General features: G+C 51.4%; 1 protein-coding gene across 2 annotated transcripts; it reads left to right on the forward strand.

Moving 5' to 3' along the window:
- The first annotated feature begins 1,709 nt into the window (after positions 1-1,709).
- On the forward strand, positions 1,710-17,908 carry TFRC (transferrin receptor). Of its 2 annotated transcripts, none has more exons than XM_074590848.1 (19): positions 1,710-1,792; positions 3,464-3,534; positions 5,400-5,613; positions 6,220-6,442; positions 6,655-6,798; positions 7,456-7,549; positions 7,914-8,036; positions 9,259-9,354; positions 9,521-9,660; positions 10,042-10,211; positions 10,519-10,638; positions 11,244-11,329; positions 11,459-11,522; positions 11,869-11,936; positions 12,324-12,391; positions 12,780-12,861; positions 13,808-14,029; positions 14,508-14,648; positions 14,932-17,908. In XM_074590848.1, the coding sequence occupies exons 2-19, from the start codon at positions 3,502-3,504 to the stop codon at positions 15,172-15,174; spliced, it is 2,331 nt and encodes a 776-aa protein (XP_074446949.1). In that variant the 5' UTR covers positions 1,710-1,792; positions 3,464-3,501; the 3' UTR covers positions 15,175-17,908. The 2 variants fall into 2 exon arrangements, with proteins under 2 accessions (XP_074446949.1, XP_074446950.1); XM_074590849.1 differs by having other exon boundaries at positions 1,755-1,773; positions 14,932-16,240.
- Positions 17,909-19,201: the final 1,293 nt, after the last annotated feature.

The following is a 19,201-nucleotide window of genomic DNA, read 5'->3' on the forward strand; positions in this document are numbered from 1 at the left end:
GAAACGATCGGAGGACCCAGCCTGCAGGACTGATCTAATCCCTTTCTGAACTCTCTCACGCCTTTGGCTCCCACCAAGGCAACCTGGCAGCAGCACCGAGTGACAGCAGTGTCCTCCCCATGACTGGCATCACCACACCCGGTGATGGATGGAGCTGGAGAAGGGAGAGCCTCGGCACTGGAGCCTGGTGGGTCCATCAGCACGTCTTGCCTGGGAGCTGCTGTCCAGGAGGCTTGTCTCCAGACGGCTGCATCGAGTTTCAGATCTAGTTAATCCCCCCCTTTATCAGCGCAGGAATGTATTGCTTTTCACAAAACATAATCCTCTTTGCAATCATGTGTTCTGCCAAACTACAAACTTTCTGCTCCCATCCTTCTTTCCCGGGAGGGGATTTGAGGCAATAATCCAGGCCTACTGATTTATTTCTTTAATGAGCATGGGACAAATGAGCACGGCATTGCAGAACACGCGTGCACCAAACCTTGACGGGTCCCCCAGTTCCGGCACTCCTTTGTGGGGTGCCCTGAGCTGAAGGACCGAAGCTGGAAGAGGTGACCTCCACTCCTGCTGGAGGCCAGGCAGCCAGGGCGAAGGAGGAACCCATTCATTGCCCACTCAGGGCAATTCTGGAGACAGCAAACGTCAGCGGGTGCTCGAGGAGGGTGAGGTGTTCTGCAGGGTCCATGCAGTTGGGGTCTTTATGAGATGAGCCATCAGCTGAAAGGAAGTGGAGCGAACATCACAGTCCTGCTAGTCCTCAAGAAGCTGCGGCAGAGTGAGTTTCGCAGCAAGGCTGGTGCCTGCCCATGCTGCGAGCCACAACCCGGCATCATGCTGACAACTAGAGGCACACTTGCCGAGGGCATGGGTGGCTTTCCTAGTTACCCCCCAGTGTATTATTTACCACCCTCAGCCTAAACCCGCTGAGCTGCCTCTTTACCAGTTGCTTCCTCTTACGAAGCCTACTGACAGAAGACGCGTGCTAGAGCTCCGCTTTGTCGAACGACCGGTATGTTCCGCTTCTCCTTCAAGTTCCTCAGAAACAGAAGAGGAAACCTCCCCGCTGTGCACCTGCTGGCTTTTCAATACAGAGCTCTGCACACCGGGGAGCTCCCACCGTGGCATGGGGTCCCTCTGCCCACCCCAGGGAGAGGGCTGGGGTGAGGAACAGTAAATTCAGAGCTAGAGCAATCCCATGGTATCTACCATACTGTGTTCAGCACAGCCTGGGTGGCCACAGAAACTGCTCTGCCGGCCACAAGCAGCCTGTGGCCTGACACGGCCTGTCTGTGCTTCCTGTGTTTATGCGCTACTGGGGCTGGTTCTCATAAAGGGCTGCCACGCTCCTCACCGTGCAATTAATTACAATTTCGTGTAGCACATCACGAAGGAAAGGCACCCTCGGTGCCACCGCTCCTTCAGATCTACAAAGGCAGCCCCGAGCACGCGTGACTTGCGGGGACCTGAAGATGCGCTGAGGGCTTCCCAAGCCGGAGCGAGTCCCGCGTCTGCTTTGGACTCACCGGGGAGGAAAAACATTTTTCACACAAATCCGGTCGCCCCGGGGCTAGCAGGAGCCGAACCGAGCCGAGCCGAACCGAGCCGAGCCCAGCCGCGGGCGGGCGGGCGGGCGGTAGGACCCCGGGGCCGACTGAGGGAGAAGGTACAGCCCCGCCGGGGCGCTGATTGGCTGCGGGCAGCTGGGGGCGGGAGCCGGCGCGGGGAGGTAGCCGCGCGCTGCCGCAGCCGGTGCGGCAGTTGGGCCCCGGTGTGGTGAGCGGAGGGGCGGCGGGTGAGCGAGCGGATGGGAGCGGGAGGCAAGGCCGCCCTGCGGCGGGCGGGCGGCGGCGGGGTGGAGGAGGGGGAGGCGGAGGCGGGGTCCGCAACGGCGCTGCACCAACAGCCGCCCCAGTTGGCGGCGCGGGGTGGGCGGGGGCGCACGTGGCGGCGGCGGCGGCTGCCATGGCCGCCTGACCTTGAAGGCGGGTAGGGCTCCGCTGCGGCGGCTGCCCGCGCTCCCCGAGCGAGGAGGTGGCTGCAAGGCCCGGGTGGAGGTCGGGGGGGAGACGTGTCCTCGGCCGGCAGGCTATCGCTCGCACCGCTTATCTGGCGGCCCGCAGCCGGGCCCTGCCCGCGATACCGGGGCCGCCCAGCCCCTCGCCGGAGGCTACTCCTATGTTTCTCCTCCCGCCTTTTTTACCTTATTTTTGAGGGATTGTGGGTTGCCTCGGGCCGCTTGGCAGGAGGAGGAGGGAAGGTATTTTCCCCGTGAGGCGCCTGCAGCGCGGGCTCTGTCCCCGGGCTGGCGGAGGGGGGTTTGGGCCTGGTGAGGGGTCTGGGGGGACCCTGCGCTCCCGGGGAGCATCCATCCCTGCCAGGAGTGCCAGGCCCTTCGCCCTTCCCTGGCTCTTCCCATGGCCTGGCTTTCAGGAGCCTCTCCGGATGCACACCCTGTTGCGCCCTGCCTGCCAGGCGGGGACCTGGGCCTCAGGTTGTCACTTGGCAAAGGCTCCTCAAAGCCTCCAGGGATTCATTTCCGTGTGCTCTGGCTCAAAATACAAGGTGAAATGAGCGGGTAGCCACTGTTAACTTTTGATCTCCAATTAAAACCTGCTTATATTGCAGGGCTCCCAGGTCTAATCTGCAAGCACCCGAAGACCTGTTCAAAGCCATTTTCTAGCAGCATTGCTTGAGGGCATACTCCAGTTGCATGCTCCCAACCTAATTGCCTATCCCAAGCTGTTTAGTCACTAACTTATGAAGCTTTTTCAAGAAAAAATGCTGAAGGAAATCAGTTACAGTTTACCTTTCGGATAAGTTTGTTGTCTAGAGAAATCCAAGCTATAAAAATTACTGAAATGCTTTTGGAGAGCTGCTCTGGGCTATTCTGGGAGGCTGTTCAAAACTGAAATTGCCCTCATAAAGTGATAAAGAATATAGGTATCTAGAAGAGACCTTGCAGTTAGAAGTGTTTTGGCACGGTGGGAGTTTGTGGTGCTTTTGACTTATGGCATCGTGCCTCTTATGGCTACCAGTCAGGCTCTTGTCTTCATCCTGCCATTGAGGGGGATCCCGGAAACCTTAGATACATGGTGTCTGTTTTCACAGTTGAGCAAGTGTCTCTTGCCAGCACTCCCTGGGTGGAGGTGGCCCTACCATTGATAAGACACCCTTGGGTGAAATGAGCCTTTTTGAGACTGTGTTCCTCACTTGTATGCACACATCCATCCCTGGAGTTCAACAGAAAGAGTTGGTTTGTTCATCAGAACTTATATTTGAAGTGGGAGTGTGTGAACTTCTCACTTGTGTCCAAGGTTGATGTGGGTTCATGAATGTTGTGACTTTGAAGCATGCACATAAAATCCATGGGCAAGCATTGGACTAATGGTAGTGACTGACCTTGGACATCTTATGTAGTGCAAGGGAGCAGCCTGACTTGACTTCTTGTATTCTGAACTTCTAGGGCTTTGGTGAAGTTGGTGAGCACTCCTCCAGAAGGCAATGGACCATGCCAGAGCAGCAATCTCTAACTTGGTAAGATACAATCCCCCTGTGCCATTTGTCTCTTGGTGGGCTGATAATACAGCAGAAGAAAGGTTCAACAACGCCTGTGTCGGTATCAGAGAAGATGATGAGTCCAAAGCAGTGTTAGATGCTACTGTGTGGGTTGTGAGACAAAAGTCACAGTAGCTAGCGGGCCATGATAAGGAGGTGGCTTAAGCAGTTCAGTGCTGGTGAAGTTATCGTTAACTGCTTCGATGTCTTGGGTCTCTCAGGAAGCTGATAAGGAGCTGGGGTGAGCCTTGAACAATGTTCCAGGAGGAAGTGCTGCTGAGGAAGCTGATTAAATGGCTATCAGGACAATCAACATGTGTTCTTTTATGTTAATAGAATTCTTGGGAGTTCAACCACAAGTCCAGCCTTTGAATTCGACCTGTGCTTCAAAACAAATGTGCAGGAGGAAGTAGCTTAGAGCTTGCTCAGACAAGCCTGCTGGTACTAGAGAGCTTGGACTGTGAAATGACCCTAGGTTAGAGCTGCAAATGTGATGGCTTGATCTCTCAGCAAGCATGGAGGATATGTGGGGTTGTGGCATGTCCTCTGTCAAGCGTGAGGGAAACCAAGATATCAAGCAGTTGAGCAGGGAGATGACTAGGATAGACTGTGGTGTTGCCCTTTCCAAAATGTGAGCAGACAGCCACTTTATTGGGGGTGGTGTGGGCCAGAATGGAACTGCAGGTCTGAAATGACACTGGTTTAGTTTTGACCAACCAAGCCAGTATCTGGTCTCTGCACCTCCAGCTGCTGACTTGTAGTTAGAGAGTGAGATGATAACTGTGGATGAGCTGCTGAGGATGTAACAGGGCTTAGGCGCTTGCCATCAGCTGCTTCTCCAGTACAGTGGAGAGAGGCTACAGGACTGTTGCTCCCAAAACTTTTCCTCTGGCCTTTTAGCCAGTCTCCTGCCTGTTCCCAGCACAACTGTGGCCGCAGGCAAGTTCAGTGACCCTAATGGAAGCTGAGTGGTTCTGCTCAGTGCCTGGCTATGCCTGGAATTGAGTTTTAACTGCTAATTTGAGCAACTGCCTTGCACATGCGCTGTTGTTCTGTGGGCAGTTGGACTGTATGTTGTAGCTGTTCAGAAAAGTGAGCTCCAGATGGGAAGCAGCTCTGCCTAGGCACTGATAAAGCCCTGTTGAAAGGTTCCAGTCGCTGGTGGCTGCGGGAGGTGTATCCTCAGCTTTCTCTCTCTTCAGCCTAGCTGCTTTATAATACTCATCAATAGTGTAATTTAACAGTAGCCTGGTGCAGTTTAATACAAGATTATCTAGATACTGGATTTTCTGATATTATATATATCTGATATATATATATATATCTCTGATTATCTAGATACTGGATTATCTAGGTACTGGTATTTACCTCAAAGGGGATGTGGTTCAAAGGCACAACATGGAGGCGTTGCCTTGCCTTTCCTCTGTCCTGATCAAAGTTCCCTCTGTGTGAGTTGCGCATGTTCAGGTCAGATCAGTGCTGATCAGCACTTCTGATTAAGATCAGGAGTTTCAGTTTCAATCAGCCTTTGCTCTGGGGTCACATGGGAAATGCAATTGCCATTGGCTGTGTCATATCTGTAGCAGACTCCAAGTTATACTCTGCCCAGTGTGGCTCTGAACTTGTGCGGGGCAAACAGATGCTAAATAGACTCTGGAGACCCTGAGTGGGTCCGAGTTTAACTCTGTGCATTCAAAGCAGCCAGCCTGACTTTTTGACAGGCTGTGCTGGAGCAGTTTCAGATGAACAAGCCGTATGTGGTTTGGAGCATAGGTGCAGTTGGCTGCAAGGACTGTAGGCTGGTGTAGCAAACTCTTCCATCAGATGACTGTCTTTTAATACAGTTTGGTGTCGAGCCGACGTCATACACACGCTTCAGCATTGCCCGACAAATGGATGGCGACAACAGCCATGTGGAGATGAAGCTGTCTGCTGATGATGAGGAAGGAGGGGAAGTTGGGAGGCCAGAGCACCTGCATGCCAGCATGCCTCCTCCACGGAGGATTGGCAAGAACCTCTGCTTCCTACTCATCGCAGCTGTCCTCCTCCTTTTGATTGGTAAGGAGGGGTGGGAGACAACCACATGGAGTGGACTCTGGTATTGAGCATATCTGTGGCTGTTACCATTTGGATTTGTATTGTTTCATGAGATAATTAAAGAGGCCGGAGCCTCTTGTCACTAACTCTAAGTATGTCTATCTCTGACTAATGGTACAGAATTGGCACAAAGAAGTGTGAAGCTTGACAGTGGAACTGTCAAATAAAGGGCTAACCGGTCCCTGTGGCCAGTGTACTCATTTTCCCTCAATTAACTCTTAACACTTCTCTAGAACTGTGGGTCAATGTATCAGTAAAGCCTCTGGTGCTCATCTCCCAAGGATTTTAACACTGCCGCTGACTTAAAGTAAGCACTCTCCTTCCCAAGTGGTGCCAGAGGGACTCTGCCAAGCACGAGATCGGATTTACAGTGTACCTTAAAACATGCCAGCTCAGGCAAAATGTCAGGCTGTGTATTCCTGTCTGTCCTTAGGTACGCCAGCTTGTAAAAAATGATGAGACCAGAGGTGCATCTTAACCCTGAAGCTGCTTTGAATGCATTTGTATGTTGTGGGGCTGGCTTAGTCATCTTTCTGCAGCACAAAGAAATACCTGTTCTGTCTGTAGGGTTTCTGATTGGCTACTTGAGTTACCGTGGACGAATGCAGAAGGCTGGCAGGTGTCTGGATGGAAGTGGCAAGTGTGAGATGACTCCTACCACATCCTACTTAATGGATGATGATGAAACTGAGGAAGAGGAGGTTCCTGGACCACCTGTCTTCTACTGGCCTGCTGTAAGAGATCTGTTTTCAAAAAAACTGTCAGCTGGGCATCTTCAGGACAACTTGAGGTAACAGTTCCAGAAAGCTTAGCTACAGCTATAAGAGGCGCAGCCTGTGAGCAGGACTTGGGCTCCTTTGGAGAACAAGGGCATTAAAGATGTTGTGGGGTGACATGTGGTTAAACATGGGCTTAAATGGCCCATCCAGCTTGGGTTTGCATGCTGGAGCACTGCAGGGCAACCTGGTGCTGTAGCTTAAGCTGTACGTCTGTTACCTACAGGCAAAGAGCAACTAAGGACTCTTTTGAAGCTGGCCAGAGTGAAGATGAGAGCATTGCCAGCTACATTCATGACCAGTTCGCCAGCTTCCTCTTGGACGAAGTGTGGAACGATGAGCACTACATTAAACTGCAGGCGAAAGGCAGGTACGTTAATGGAGAGATGTAGATATCTTCTTTACAGCATAGATATCTGTAGTCTTGAGCAAACGTGATTTCTGCTTAAAGCAGTGCTAAAATTGTGAGCCAGTTCCCTGTCTCCAAAGAAGGCCTTAATCTAGGCCAGCAGTAGCTGCTGCTGTCTCTTCTCAGGCTTTCTAAATCCAGAGGGCACAGTAGCAGCCCTCTGGATTTTTTTCTGGGACAGCTGTTTCCTCAAAGTGTGCTTAGGAAGTGGAGAGAAAACAAACATGAGTAAATACTCAGCTGAAGGGCAGATTCCCTGTGTCCATGACTGCTAGCATGGGCAACTATCTCTTGTCACCCAGGTGGGTGTTGCAGACCTGGCAGTGGCTCCTATAGTAGCTCAGGAGGGTATTAGTAGGCACTGTGTTGGCTGACAGCTCATACCCTCGTGTCTTACTTGTCCCCTCACGTTGCGGGAAGTTAATTTGCTTAGTTCATTAATGCCTCTGAACAACCCCAGAGATTCTTGCATAGATGTACTGGGATGAGTCTACCTGTTTCAGGCTCTGCACTGACTTGATCAGAATTGCTAGGGCACAGACCGAAATATGGGAGCTAGTTAAATACGGAGTTTATTTATGAAAGAACATGACACTGTCTCTTTACATTTAACGGTAGCAACAACACCGTGTCTATTCTGCAAGACGGTAAAGAAGAGATACTGGAGAGTCCCGATGCATATGTGGCATACAGCAAGAGTGGCTCAGTTGTTGTAAGTGACTCCAAGAAGATCCTGGAAATGTGCTTGCATGCTTACCAGGTGGCAATGTCCAAAATATGTCCCTTCAAGATATGGAGTGTATAAAGCCCTCCCCAGTTAGAGAGCTGGGGATGGTGGTGGGGAGAGTGGGGTGAGGTGTGGGTCCAACATGGTTTTCATTACTTCCGCAAGATGCAGAAGTAACTGCTTAAACTTCTTTGCTGGGATCCAGAACCTTGACAGAAGTGCTGCTCCAACAGCCATGTGGCGTGTAATCAGAGTTTACATTGAGCTGTTAACGGGAGTCACTGTAGGCTGTTTCAGGTAACTTACTGGCATAGGACTGCTGTGTTTATAACTGCTTTTTCTGTTCCAGGGCAAACCAGTCTATGTGAACTACGGACGAAAAGCTGATTTTCAGAAGATAGAGAAGCCAGGTGTTTCACTGAATAACACTGTAATCATCTTCAGAGCTGGAAAAATAACCCTGGCTGAGAAGGTAAGCAGTCTGTGCCCCAAAGCCTGGCCAGACTTGGCAGCAGGAAGCTATGCTTCCTCCTCTTGAAGACACACCTCTGTGCCTCAATTCAGGTCTCTGAAATTCATGTACATAGGCTTGTCCCTGCAGGTCTGGTCTTGCTTGTTTGCACTAAGCCTCCACGTGCAGGTCTGGACACCAAGACTGAACAGATCAGGTTACCATTCATGGTAGCATTCTTCTTGGCCTCTGGCAGCCTTGCTGGGACAGACAAGTATCTGCAGTGAGGGAGCTGGGAGGCAGCCTGGAGGCTACAGGGTGCAGAGCTGGCTGGTATTGCTAGATGCAGCAATAGGGCTGCTAGAAGCAGAACAGCCTTGCCTCCAGAGCACCTCTTGCTGCTGCAGCCAAGTACTTTCAAAGCTTGGCTGCAGTGTCTCACTTGGGCCCTTACTGACTGTTCACTTGGACCAAGTGAAGGTGCTGGCACTGCATGCCCAGTCAGCCAGCTGCCTTGCATGTTGTTGTAGTGTTCCCTCTGTAGTGAGCAGAACCAAATAGCCAAACAGTTTAAAGGATCCAAATCCTTCCGTATGCAAGCCTGTTCTGGGTCTGACCCAGAGCTGCCTTTCAGATGGGTGTTTCGGGGGAGGCTGGGGCATAGGACTTCTTCCAGTCAGACTGTGCCTATCTGCGTGCATCACAGACACAGGCAGAGCTGAAAAGTGCTTCTGCAAGGGGTGCTTGCTGGTTCTCCAGTCCCCTTCCCACTTTTCAAACTGGTGTTTGTACTGGTGGTGTACTGGAGACAGCTGGGTTGTAGGTGTATTAAACACAGACGTGACCAGACCACTCTGCCTTCATTTTCCATGTGAGGATGAGCCTCCAGTGGCTGCTTATCTTGTCTCGAGACTAACCTAATCTTGGGAAAACAGATGGAGCATAATCAAAATTAAATAACATCTTTCTTCTAAGCTGCTCCGAGGAGCAAGTATGAGCTGAAGGAATCATAGGGTGAGACACTAACTGTGGAATGTCATAACTGTTCAAAAGGGTGTTAGACACACTTTGCCTGGAGTAGGACTAATCTGCTAGTATTTACCTTCCTTGTGTATCTAGCACTGTCAGGTAGCTGTTAAAATCTGTTGTGGAGGAGCACAGCCTTTGACACCCTTACTCCGTATACTTGCTTTAGCTCCCCATTCTTGCAGTGCAAATGTGTAGTTAATGTACTTTGCTTCAGGTTGCAAATGCCCAAGAGGCAGGAGCTGTTGGTGCCCTGATGTACCTGGACCCCTCTGATTACGAGAACACAGAAACGCTTGTCCCCTTTGGACATGTGAGTATGCAGCTGGCTCCCCTCTTCATTGTTCTCTTGAACCTTTCTTACTGTGGGCTGCAGCAGTCCTTCTGCAGGCCTCCGGGTCAGAAGTGCTTCATGCCTTTGTGTAGATGGAAACTGTTGGGCTCCTCTGAGACTAGAGGACTCCTCTTGCTTTTCACAGGCCCACCTTGGAACTGGAGACCCTTTCACCCCAGGCTTCCCATCTTTCAACCACACCCAGTTCCCACCAGTGGAATCTTCCGGACTACCTCGCATTGCTGTTCAGACTATCTCTAGCAAAGCAGTAGGCAAGCTGTTCAGGTAACTGCTTCTCCTGGCTTGCAGGCTAGGCTGTAGTGACCCTCTTGCAGGGGTGAGGATGGTGTTGAGGTGCTGTGGGTCCAGGGAGCTCTCTACTGGTCTCTGCTGTGTATCGCAGGGAGCGCTTGCTGGAACTGCCTGGTGAAATGAAGCTTGTGTCCATATCTCTTACCTTAGACTGATCTTAGTCTAGTGTTGGATTCCTCTTGGCCTTTGCATCCTATCTCTCCCCGCATAATCAGCGGGACAGGTCTGCAAGCTATTTTCTGAGCAGGCCCTGAACAAGGCTGCACCTGCAGTTGCAAGCTTGCTTTTTTCTTAGAATAGCTAAATGAAGTCAGAGCTGGATAATGAGTTCAAAGGATCTCTCTTTTCCCTCAGTAAAATGCATGGAGAGGAATGCATTCTGGAGTGGAAAGGTGGGGTCGTGGGATGTAAGGTGATGCTGAACAGCACAAGCAAGATGACTGTGAAACTGAGTGTGAACAACGTTATGGTGGACAGGAAGATTCTGAACATCTTTGGTGCTATCAAGGGATCTGAAGAACCAGGTAACAGCAACTGCCTTGTGGCTCAGTCTTGAGGGGAACCCTTCCTCTTCTGTGGTCATCAGAACATGACAGCTGCTCACAGACAGGCACAACCACTTCTTCAGCAGAATTAAGACCCTTCACTGAGGATCAAGGAAAAAGCTGAACTGTGCTGCCAGGGAAGGGCTAAATGAGAACAAGTAGGGTGCCAGGTTCAGGGGTCAGACTCCTTACTCTGTTCCTAGTACAGAAGCTCAAAGCTGATTTTCTGATAAATGGTGTTTGCGACCTGAAGCTTGCAGCTCAGATCTTGATGTCTCCTTTGTAGATCGGTATGTTGTCATTGGAGCCCAGAGAGACTCCTGGGGCCCAGGAGCGGCCAAGGCTGGTGTTGGAACTGCCATGTTGTTGGAACTTGCCCGTGTGATCTCAGACATGGTGAAAAATGGTAAATATTTGCGTACAAAAGCATGGGAGTGGGAGGTAATGCACACTTAGCTCTGTGTGTGTTAGCACTGGAGAGCCCAGTTGCAAAATAATCCTTTAGGAAGGCGTAGGGAATCTGACAAAGCTTCCTGTGACACTGTTACTTGTCCAACACAGACAACTTGTCTGCAGTGAGCACTTGCTTCCAAGGGACTGCCTGCTTGTATCTGTTACGGCTTGAATGCAAGAATGTCCTTGCATTCATGTGATGGAGACATCAGACTTGAGCTGTCTATTGGACAGCCAGGCCTGAAGGTGGGAAAATACTGATGTAGCTGACCACTAGAGTGGTGAGGGCTGCATGGTGGCGCTCAGTGTGAGTGCTTTTGTCTCCAGGGTTAACTTTAGGCTCAGGCAGCTAAACAGAAAAGGGGGGAAACGCAAACAGCATGACTTTCCTACACAGCTCTGCAGCGTGGGGGAGGCAGGGTGCTGTGTCTGTGCAGCCAGTAGTGTGCACATGTGTCTGCAGCAGCCAGAATGCTTCAGCTCTGAGGCAATTCATCAACCCAGGTCCTCAGTGTCCATGGGGGAAGGGCAGACATCTCAGTCTCTCTCTCTTTGCAGAGGGCTACAAACCAAGGCGCAGCATCATCTTTGCTAGCTGGAGTGCAGGAGAGTATGGAGCTGTGGGTGCTACTGAATGGCTGGAGGTACTGTTTCTTTGATAGACTTCTACGTGATGACTGTGTGGCAGTGATTTCCTGTTGCTATGGGTGAAACATTCTGGTGTTGTACTGCTCATCTTAAAATACTGGTTTGCGTTTTTTTTTTTTTTCTAGGGGTATTCTGCCACTCTGCATGCCAAAGTCTTCACTTACATTAACTTGGATGCTGCAGTCCTAGGTAACCTGCCATGCTACTCTTAACTTTCTTGAAACTGAGTGGGACCTGTATAGCTTGACAGATGTACCTGAAACTCCAGGAATGGGGACTGTGACAAAAGTTGATGCTGGGTGTTTGGCTGAAGACTGACACGACTCCATTTATTCTGTTGTCATTGAAGCTGGGAGGCTGCTGCAGCCTGAGGCGGGAGGCAGCTCTGCTAGGTCCCAGAAGAGTGTCTTGTGTCAGTTGAAGATCCTTTGGCAACAAGTTGTAGATCAGTTGTTGCTCAGTCACAGGCCTGAGCTGCTCTAGCAGGAGTGAGTAATTGTGCCAGCATGTCAAACACCTGTTCTTTTTTTTGCAGGCTTCAACCACGTGAAGATTTCTGCTAGCCCATTGTTGTACACGTTGCTGGAGAGAACTATGAAGGGGGTGAGTTGAAGGGTCTTGACCTAATCAAGGTGACTGGTTTTAAGGAGGAACTGAAAGCAGCCAGAGCTGTGCTGGGTCACTTTCTCCAGCTGGCACCTTCTGAGGAGAAAGCCCTCTTTAGGAGAAAGGGCTGAGATACTCCGGAGGGCCTTGTCTAGAGTCAGCTGGGCTCTGGGAACTGCAGTTCATGCATGCAGAATCTAAAATCAGCAAATGCCACAGTTCAGTGAGAGCTGAATGTCTGTCCGGCATGAACTCTGCCTGTGCGGAGAAAGGTCAGGGCAGCACACCTGACTGTGGCATCTGCACAGCAATGCAAGCTCCAGGATGGACCTGGAAGCCCAAGCAGAGGTCAGAACAAGTGCAGTGACTGTCGTCTCTGTGCAGGTGAAGGACCCAGCAAAGAATTCGGAAACCCTGTATGACAGAGTTGGCTCTGACTGGGTAAAAACAGTGTAAGTATTGTCATCGGGCTCTTTGGGAAAGCAAGTCTCCATAAAGGAACAAACTAAATGGCTTTTGCTCTTTGTCATACGTGGGCTTTACCCGCTGCGATGGCATTGGGCAAGTGTGAACAGTACAACACTAGTTGTGCTTAGTGCTGCCCCAAGCTGCCTGTAGGCAGCCCAGACACCTTTTTGTAGGGCAAGAACAGCCTTGCACAAAGACCGGTGGCCAGAAATGGACGAGCAGCACTCGGCACTTGGCTGGGACTCCTTGCCAAAACCAGTCTTGTCTAGACAGGGTAGTCCAATTGTCTCAGAACTTCAACTCTAGGGCTTGTAGCTTGTCTCCTGGGATGTCCAAACCAGTTAGTAACTACTCAGTACTTGTCTTTTGTAGTGTTCCTCTTGGTCTGGATAATGCAGCGTTCCCTTTCCTGGCTTACTCAGGAATCCCAGTGGTTTCCTTTGGTTTCTACAACGTAAGTACTGTCTGTCTGTTGTACTCATTCCACGGAAAATGTTGTAAGGATATCTGCTCTCCTGTATGGCAAAGCACAAGCTGTTGTCCCAAGCTCGTTGTCCATGCAAGAGCCTCTCTGGGGCAGGAGATGCAGCCTCTGGACCTGGTGGCTGTGGCAGTACTTGCTGCGAAGGCTCCCGGGCCATGGTTGGCCTACAGTCTCTGCTCTGGAGTCCTGAGCAGTTGTGTTTTGTTGGGAGAGGGGGCGCTTGCTCTTCTGGAGGCTCAGACTTTAGTGATTGAGAAGCTAAAAGCACTTAAACAAAAGAGTTTAGTTGTTTAAAGAGCTGTTACTGCTTCAGTGAAAGAGTGTAGTACAGCCTGCTGGTCAGCAAGCAAAGTGCACTGGGGAAGCAGTACCGTTGGCCAGAGCAAGTACTAACTCAGACTGTTGGGCTCTGGTGCTGCAGCTTGGGCCTGGCAAAAATGGCATCAGCCAAGCAGCATTCTCTGTTACTGCAGGTGTGCAGCTGGGACCCTTTCTGGTAACGGCTTCCTCTGCTTATGAATGCTTGGATTTTGTTAGCATCAGGCTTGTTCCAGAAAAAACCTTGAGTTATCCTGCCAAGAAGGGTTGGAGGGTGCTGCCAACACATACCAAACTGGGTGCTGGAGTTTGCCTGTCTGTAATTCTTCAGTGAACTCTGAGGGGGGAGGAACGTCTATGTGTCTTTGGGTCTAACAAACGAGCAGAGCATCTTGCTGATTGTTGGAAACTGTGAGGGACAAAATGCAGGAGCTCCATTCCCTTCCCCTGTGCTTTGAAGTTTTGCCACTCAAGCCTTGCTACTTAGCAGCACAAAGAGATGGAATTTGGTGGAAGTAGCAAGCAAACTGTAGTGGGAGGTGAAAAATCCTAGCTGGAGAAGCACTTTTGCCTAACTTCAATGCCTTCTTTCTTGCAGAAAGATAAGGAATATCCCTTCTTGGGCACGACTCAGGACACTGTGGAGAACCTGAAGATGACTGACAACTTTTATGGTCTTATGCGTGCAGCTGCAGAAGTTGCTGGACATATAGCACTCAGGTTGACCCATGATCACGAGCTCTTCCTGGACTTTGAGAGATACAGTGATGAACTGCTAGCGTTCCAGGAGAAGTTTTTGCCCTACAGTCGGGATGTGGAGGTAAGAAAGGCTCTGAGTGCACCAAATCCCTGTAGACTGTTATGGGGCCATGTATTATTAAGGCTCCGCTGTCATTGGATACAGCAGGGTGGACATCTTCCTCTTTTGGGAGTGTAGCAAGCTGTGACCTGAATTGATGTTCCTTATAGAGCAGTGCAGGCAGAGTAGCTGTGGCAGACAGATTTAGCTAATCTGGCTCTGGTAAGCTCTTGAGGAACTGGATGTGGATGGTCTTTCCGCTGGTTATCATTCATAGCACTTTACATCTCATTTGCACCTCTGCTGAAAGCTTACAAGAAACTGTGGGTGGGGAGAGACATCACTGAGCTCAGCGACCTCAGACGAGCCTGCCAGGAACTCGCTCTACTACTCGGTTAAATTGTCAAAAAAAAAAAAAAAAAAAAACCCCAACACTTTTCCGTGGTAAGAGAGCAGCAAAAGAAGAAAATCAGGTTTGCTAACAGCTCCTCCCTCACAGGCACTGGGGCTGACCTTGAACTGGCTGTTTTTTGCCCGTGGTGACTTCCAGCGAGCTACAGATGCACTAAGAAGAGACATCACAAACAGTGACAGGGAAAACAAGATTGTCCGCAGAGCCCTGAATGACAGGATCATGAAGGTGGGTATTTGCAACTGTTTTTTCCTTTCCTCACGAAGGAGGAGAGTGCTAGCTGGGACAGGCCTCTCCCTTAGGAGCCATGGGCACCATGCAGACTGGAATCTCTTCTGTGTCAATGTGGTTGACTCCTGCGCTTGCTGTCAGGAGAGGGTCTGGCCCTTGCAGAGCTGCTGCACGAAAGGGCTGGGTGGGGATCAGAGGCTGGGAGCTTGCGATGGGGCAGATCAGGAAAGAAAAACTTGGGAGGTGAGAGTACAACCCTAAATTTGCATCTCTACTACAGGTGGAGTATGACTTCCTCTCCCCATACCTCTCGCCAAAAGATGCTCCCTTTCGCCACATCTTCTTTGGCAAAGGCTCCCACACCCTGCAGAGTCTGCTGGAGAACCTGCGTCTGCTGAGAACCAGCAGGGACAGCATGGATGTGAACATGCTGAAAGAACAGCTGGCCCTGACAACCTGGACCATTAAAGGAGCTGCCAATGCCTTAGTGGGTGATATCTGGGATACAGACAACGAATTCTAGACACGGCAAACATCTGGTTAAGGTACAGGATTAGGGAAACCCACTCTGTAACATGGCATTATTTTTTCTGTAGATTTTCTGGCAACAGTTTTGTTTTGTTTTTTTTTTTTGACCAAAGCTGAGCATAAAATTTAAATCTCACCTTGACAAATTCACAGGAGGCAGTTTTAAAGCAGGTACTAAGATTACCATGAAATCTCCTCTGACCAGGCTCCCATCTGACCACAGTCTAAACCGGTCGCGTACAGCTGCTTGTAGGGCTTGCTCTCCAGTGTACCTGAGAACTAACAGCTCAGGTGACTCCTGAACCGGTGCCTTGAGTGGGGAGGTACCTCATCTATTTAGGGTTTTAATTGTTGGCCCCCTAAACCTAGTGACAAAATGGATTCCTCTTAACACTTGTAATGAGGATCCCTTCTCTGGCAGGGAGCTGCAGAGACCAACCTGTAGTTCAAAAATAAAACAACATAGCAACAGCCCGCAAGTGCTGGATTATCAGCAAGCTCTGAAGTGTCCGGCCTGCCTTTGCTCAACAGCAGGGTCCCAATGACATCTTGGAGGCTTGCTTCTGCCGAGGCAGGTCTCAATACCCAGGGAAAATGACCCAAAGATTATCTGATGCTCCCTTTATATCCTTAGCTGGCACCTCAGTGAGTCCTGCAGCATTGAGGAATGGCTCTAGACTGACACTTCAGACCTTGCTGCTCTAGGGCCTTTAGTGAAATCGAGTCTCTTGCTGGCCAAACCTTGTTTGACTGATGCCATTTTGGTGGCTCTTGTTTGGCACTGAGATATTTATTTGTTTATTTATTTATCAGTGACAGCGTTCACTATAAATGGTGTGTTTTTTTTATAGAAGATAATTATCGGAAGCAGTGCCTTCCATAATTATGACAGTTATACTGTCGTTTTTGAATAAAGCAGCATCTGCTATTACAATCAAACATGATACTGGAACTTTGCATTTAAAATAATCTAAACAGGCCCCTCCAAAAGAAGAAAGAAAAAAAAAAAAAGTCTTTGAAAACTAGCAATTAAGCTTTCTGTGGCAAAAACACCCCTCTGGAAGAAACTTGGAGGTGTAAACCGGGTAGCAAGTCTCTGGGTTGTGCTCCAAAATGATCCTTGACATGCTAAAAACCTGGGTGGAAACTCAGATAGTAGAAATTCGGCTTCCCTGCGGTGTCTGTGCCTCTGTGGGCTTCAGACTCCCTTTCTGGATGCTGTGTGCTCACTTGAGGAGCACAGTTCCCTTCCCAGCCCTGCTGGAGGGGCTCGCTGTGGAGCCCGAGCTCCACTCACAGCAGCACACACAAACTTCTTGTACTTCAGATTAGGCATCGGCCCAATTTTTAAATGGCAGCTTCCTGCAAACTTCCAGTACCTTATGTATCGTGAAACCTAATTGACATTATCGGGGGCAGTGTCTTCCATAATGTGTAAAGAACAAGGTAGTTTTTGCCTACCACGGTGTTATATCGGAGGCAGTGACCTCCATATGTTGCACTATGGGTGTACGTAATTATCGGGGACAGTGTTTCCCATAATTGTTCTATGCTTACCATGCAATGTCATCTGCGAAGCTTGATGGTTAGTATCTAACACGGATCCCGCAGTCCTATTTCTTTCCACTCTCCTGTGGTGATGCAGATACAAACTTTGGTCTGTTATGTCCTTCCCTAAACTCTCCCTTCTCTGTAGGTTGAACTGTTTCAAATAGCTGTGCTGTCTTGAAGTGGCTTGCTGGCGCTTGAATATTTAGCGGCAACTAGGCTAGTTAGACTGTGTGCTCTGTGATTTAGTAAACTTCCTTCAAATCAGTTGCAAAGACTGGGGTAGTTATAGGTGAATGTTAGGCCTTGGGGCTGACCGCTGCCTGGAGCACTCAGGTCACCGCTCTGGGTGGGTGTGTGTGCTGCTTAAGAGGCTGTGGCACTGGGGGGATGCTGGTGTCCGTGTGTGGGAAGCAGCTTGCTTACTCGAGCCTTGCTGGAAACTTGTGCCTTGGGTGTTGTGTGGACGGGAGGGAGATCAGTGGCACCTTTCTCATGGTGCCCCTCCTCTCCCTGACCTGAAGCTGAACGTTCCTGCTGTTGGACACCTGCTAAACTGTACAGCCTGTTCCCAAAAAGCAGCTGGCTGGCTGTCCCCAGCCCCATGCTCTGCAAACAGTTTGATCTGGCTTTTAAACCTAAAGCGAGCGAGTGACCTGAGCCCTGACAGTAGCCCTTGAGGGAAAAGAAATCTGTTCCGCTGGTGTAGAGACCTGGGCCACCTCCAGGAATGGGCAAGGACAAGCCCCCAGCCCAGTTACTGAGCTCATTGCTCACTAGCTTGGAGGGCTGGACTTTCATCGGGAAGCCTGATGCCCAGGCTCGTGCAACTCCTTGCTCTTCCTTAACTACCCTGCTGTCTCTGAGGCATGTGTACAACCCTGTCTGTGTTACTGCTTCCTAGTGACGCTTCTCTGGATGGCATTTAAGAGCTGCTGTCTGGGAGTCCTCATGGTAGTGTCTGCATGCATCTTGATGTCAGATGTAAATCATGCGCTTTACAGCCAGCAGAGAAAGACAAAGCCTGTCTCCTGGCTCGGCAGCACAACCGTGATTGCTGGGATGTTGGGATGCCTTGCTTGGTGCTGGCATCTGACTGTGGGGGGGTGGGAGGGAGGGCTAAACTGTGTTTCTGGGTTACCTGCTGTCTGCTTGAATAAAGTTTTAAAGCCTGAACACTCACCTCGTCTCATGGGTTCTTGCAAAGCTACGATGTTGTTATGGGCATGGGTGAACTCAGGCAGCTGGAGGGAGGCTGCTCTCCTGCCCCATGAGGGCCGGCGGCTCTGCTTCCACATTGTTGACTTGCAATAGCAGGTCTAAACTTCACCGTGCTGCTTGGCTGAGTCCTGCTTCACCCTAGGTGAGGCGAGGACTCCCGACCATTTCATGGCCATGTCCTGCCTGCTGGCTCTGTCACCCCACTGACCCTAGAGGGCCTGTGGTGGTGGGGTAGATGGTGGGAGGAGGATGAAGCATCAGACTTCTGGGCCCCAGCTTTGCAGGTCCCTGCTGGTAAGAAGGGGGCTGGGTGGGTCGTGTCTGTGCCCCAGGAAGCCAGAGCAGTCCCCTGCCTCATCCCTGTCCTGCATCCCCTTGGGTCGAGGTGCAGGTTGGTATTTGGCTGCCGCTTGAAGCCCTGCGGAGCTCTGGCAGAGCGGGAGCTGCATCGCCAGCCGCAGAGGCCAGTTCGGGTGAGACTGCACTGATTTGGGGCTCTGCATTTTAAACACACTCAGCTCTTCTTCTCCGTCTTCCCCCATCCCGGGTGCCAGCCTTGCCACCTGCTTTACTGTATCCCCTGAAGATGCACCGTTTGGGGGGGTGGGGGGCAGTTTCTCCAGGAGCCCTGGGGGCAGTCCCGGAGTAGCTCTGCTCCCTCCTCTTCCAACAGGAATGATTTACTTGTTGGAAACAGGTTGTTTTCCGCATCTCCCTGGCCGGAACCTGGCAGAGCTCCCCGGGAGAGGCAGGGCCGGGGCTGCCTGGAGCCAGGCGGAGCCGGCCCCGCCGGGGCTGCAGGGAGGTCGAGGGGGTGCAGCCCCTCTCCCCCCGCACCCCCGAGCAAGAATTTGGGTAGTGCGTGGCAGCCCGCGCCCTGTGTCCCGTGTGTGCCCCCCCCGCCGCCGCCACTGCCGGGGCCTGGCGCTTCCCCGCGGTGAGTCTGTCGGTTTGTCCACCCACCCCCCCCCGGGTCGGTCCGTCCCTCCGTCCGTCCCGTCCCCCCCGCCGTTACGTAAAGCGACGCCGCGGCGCCTTTAAGAGCGGGGCCGGGCGGGCGCGCACCGCCCCGGGAGCTCGCGCCGGCGGCGGGGCGGGAGGGGGGCGGCGGCGGAGCCGGGGCTCCAGCGGCGCGGCTCGGGGGGGGGCGGCCCCGCGGGGGGTGCTCCCCCAGCGACCGGGACCGGGACCAGGACCAGGACCGGTGCGGAGGCCGGGACCGCCTGCACCATCCAGGGGCAGGGGGCGAGCGG

The sequence above is a fragment of the Larus michahellis genome, chromosome 6 (genome assembly GCF_964199755.1).
Source record: "Larus michahellis chromosome 6, bLarMic1.1, whole genome shotgun sequence".
NCBI classification, from domain to species: domain Eukaryota; kingdom Metazoa; phylum Chordata; class Aves; order Charadriiformes; family Laridae; genus Larus; species Larus michahellis.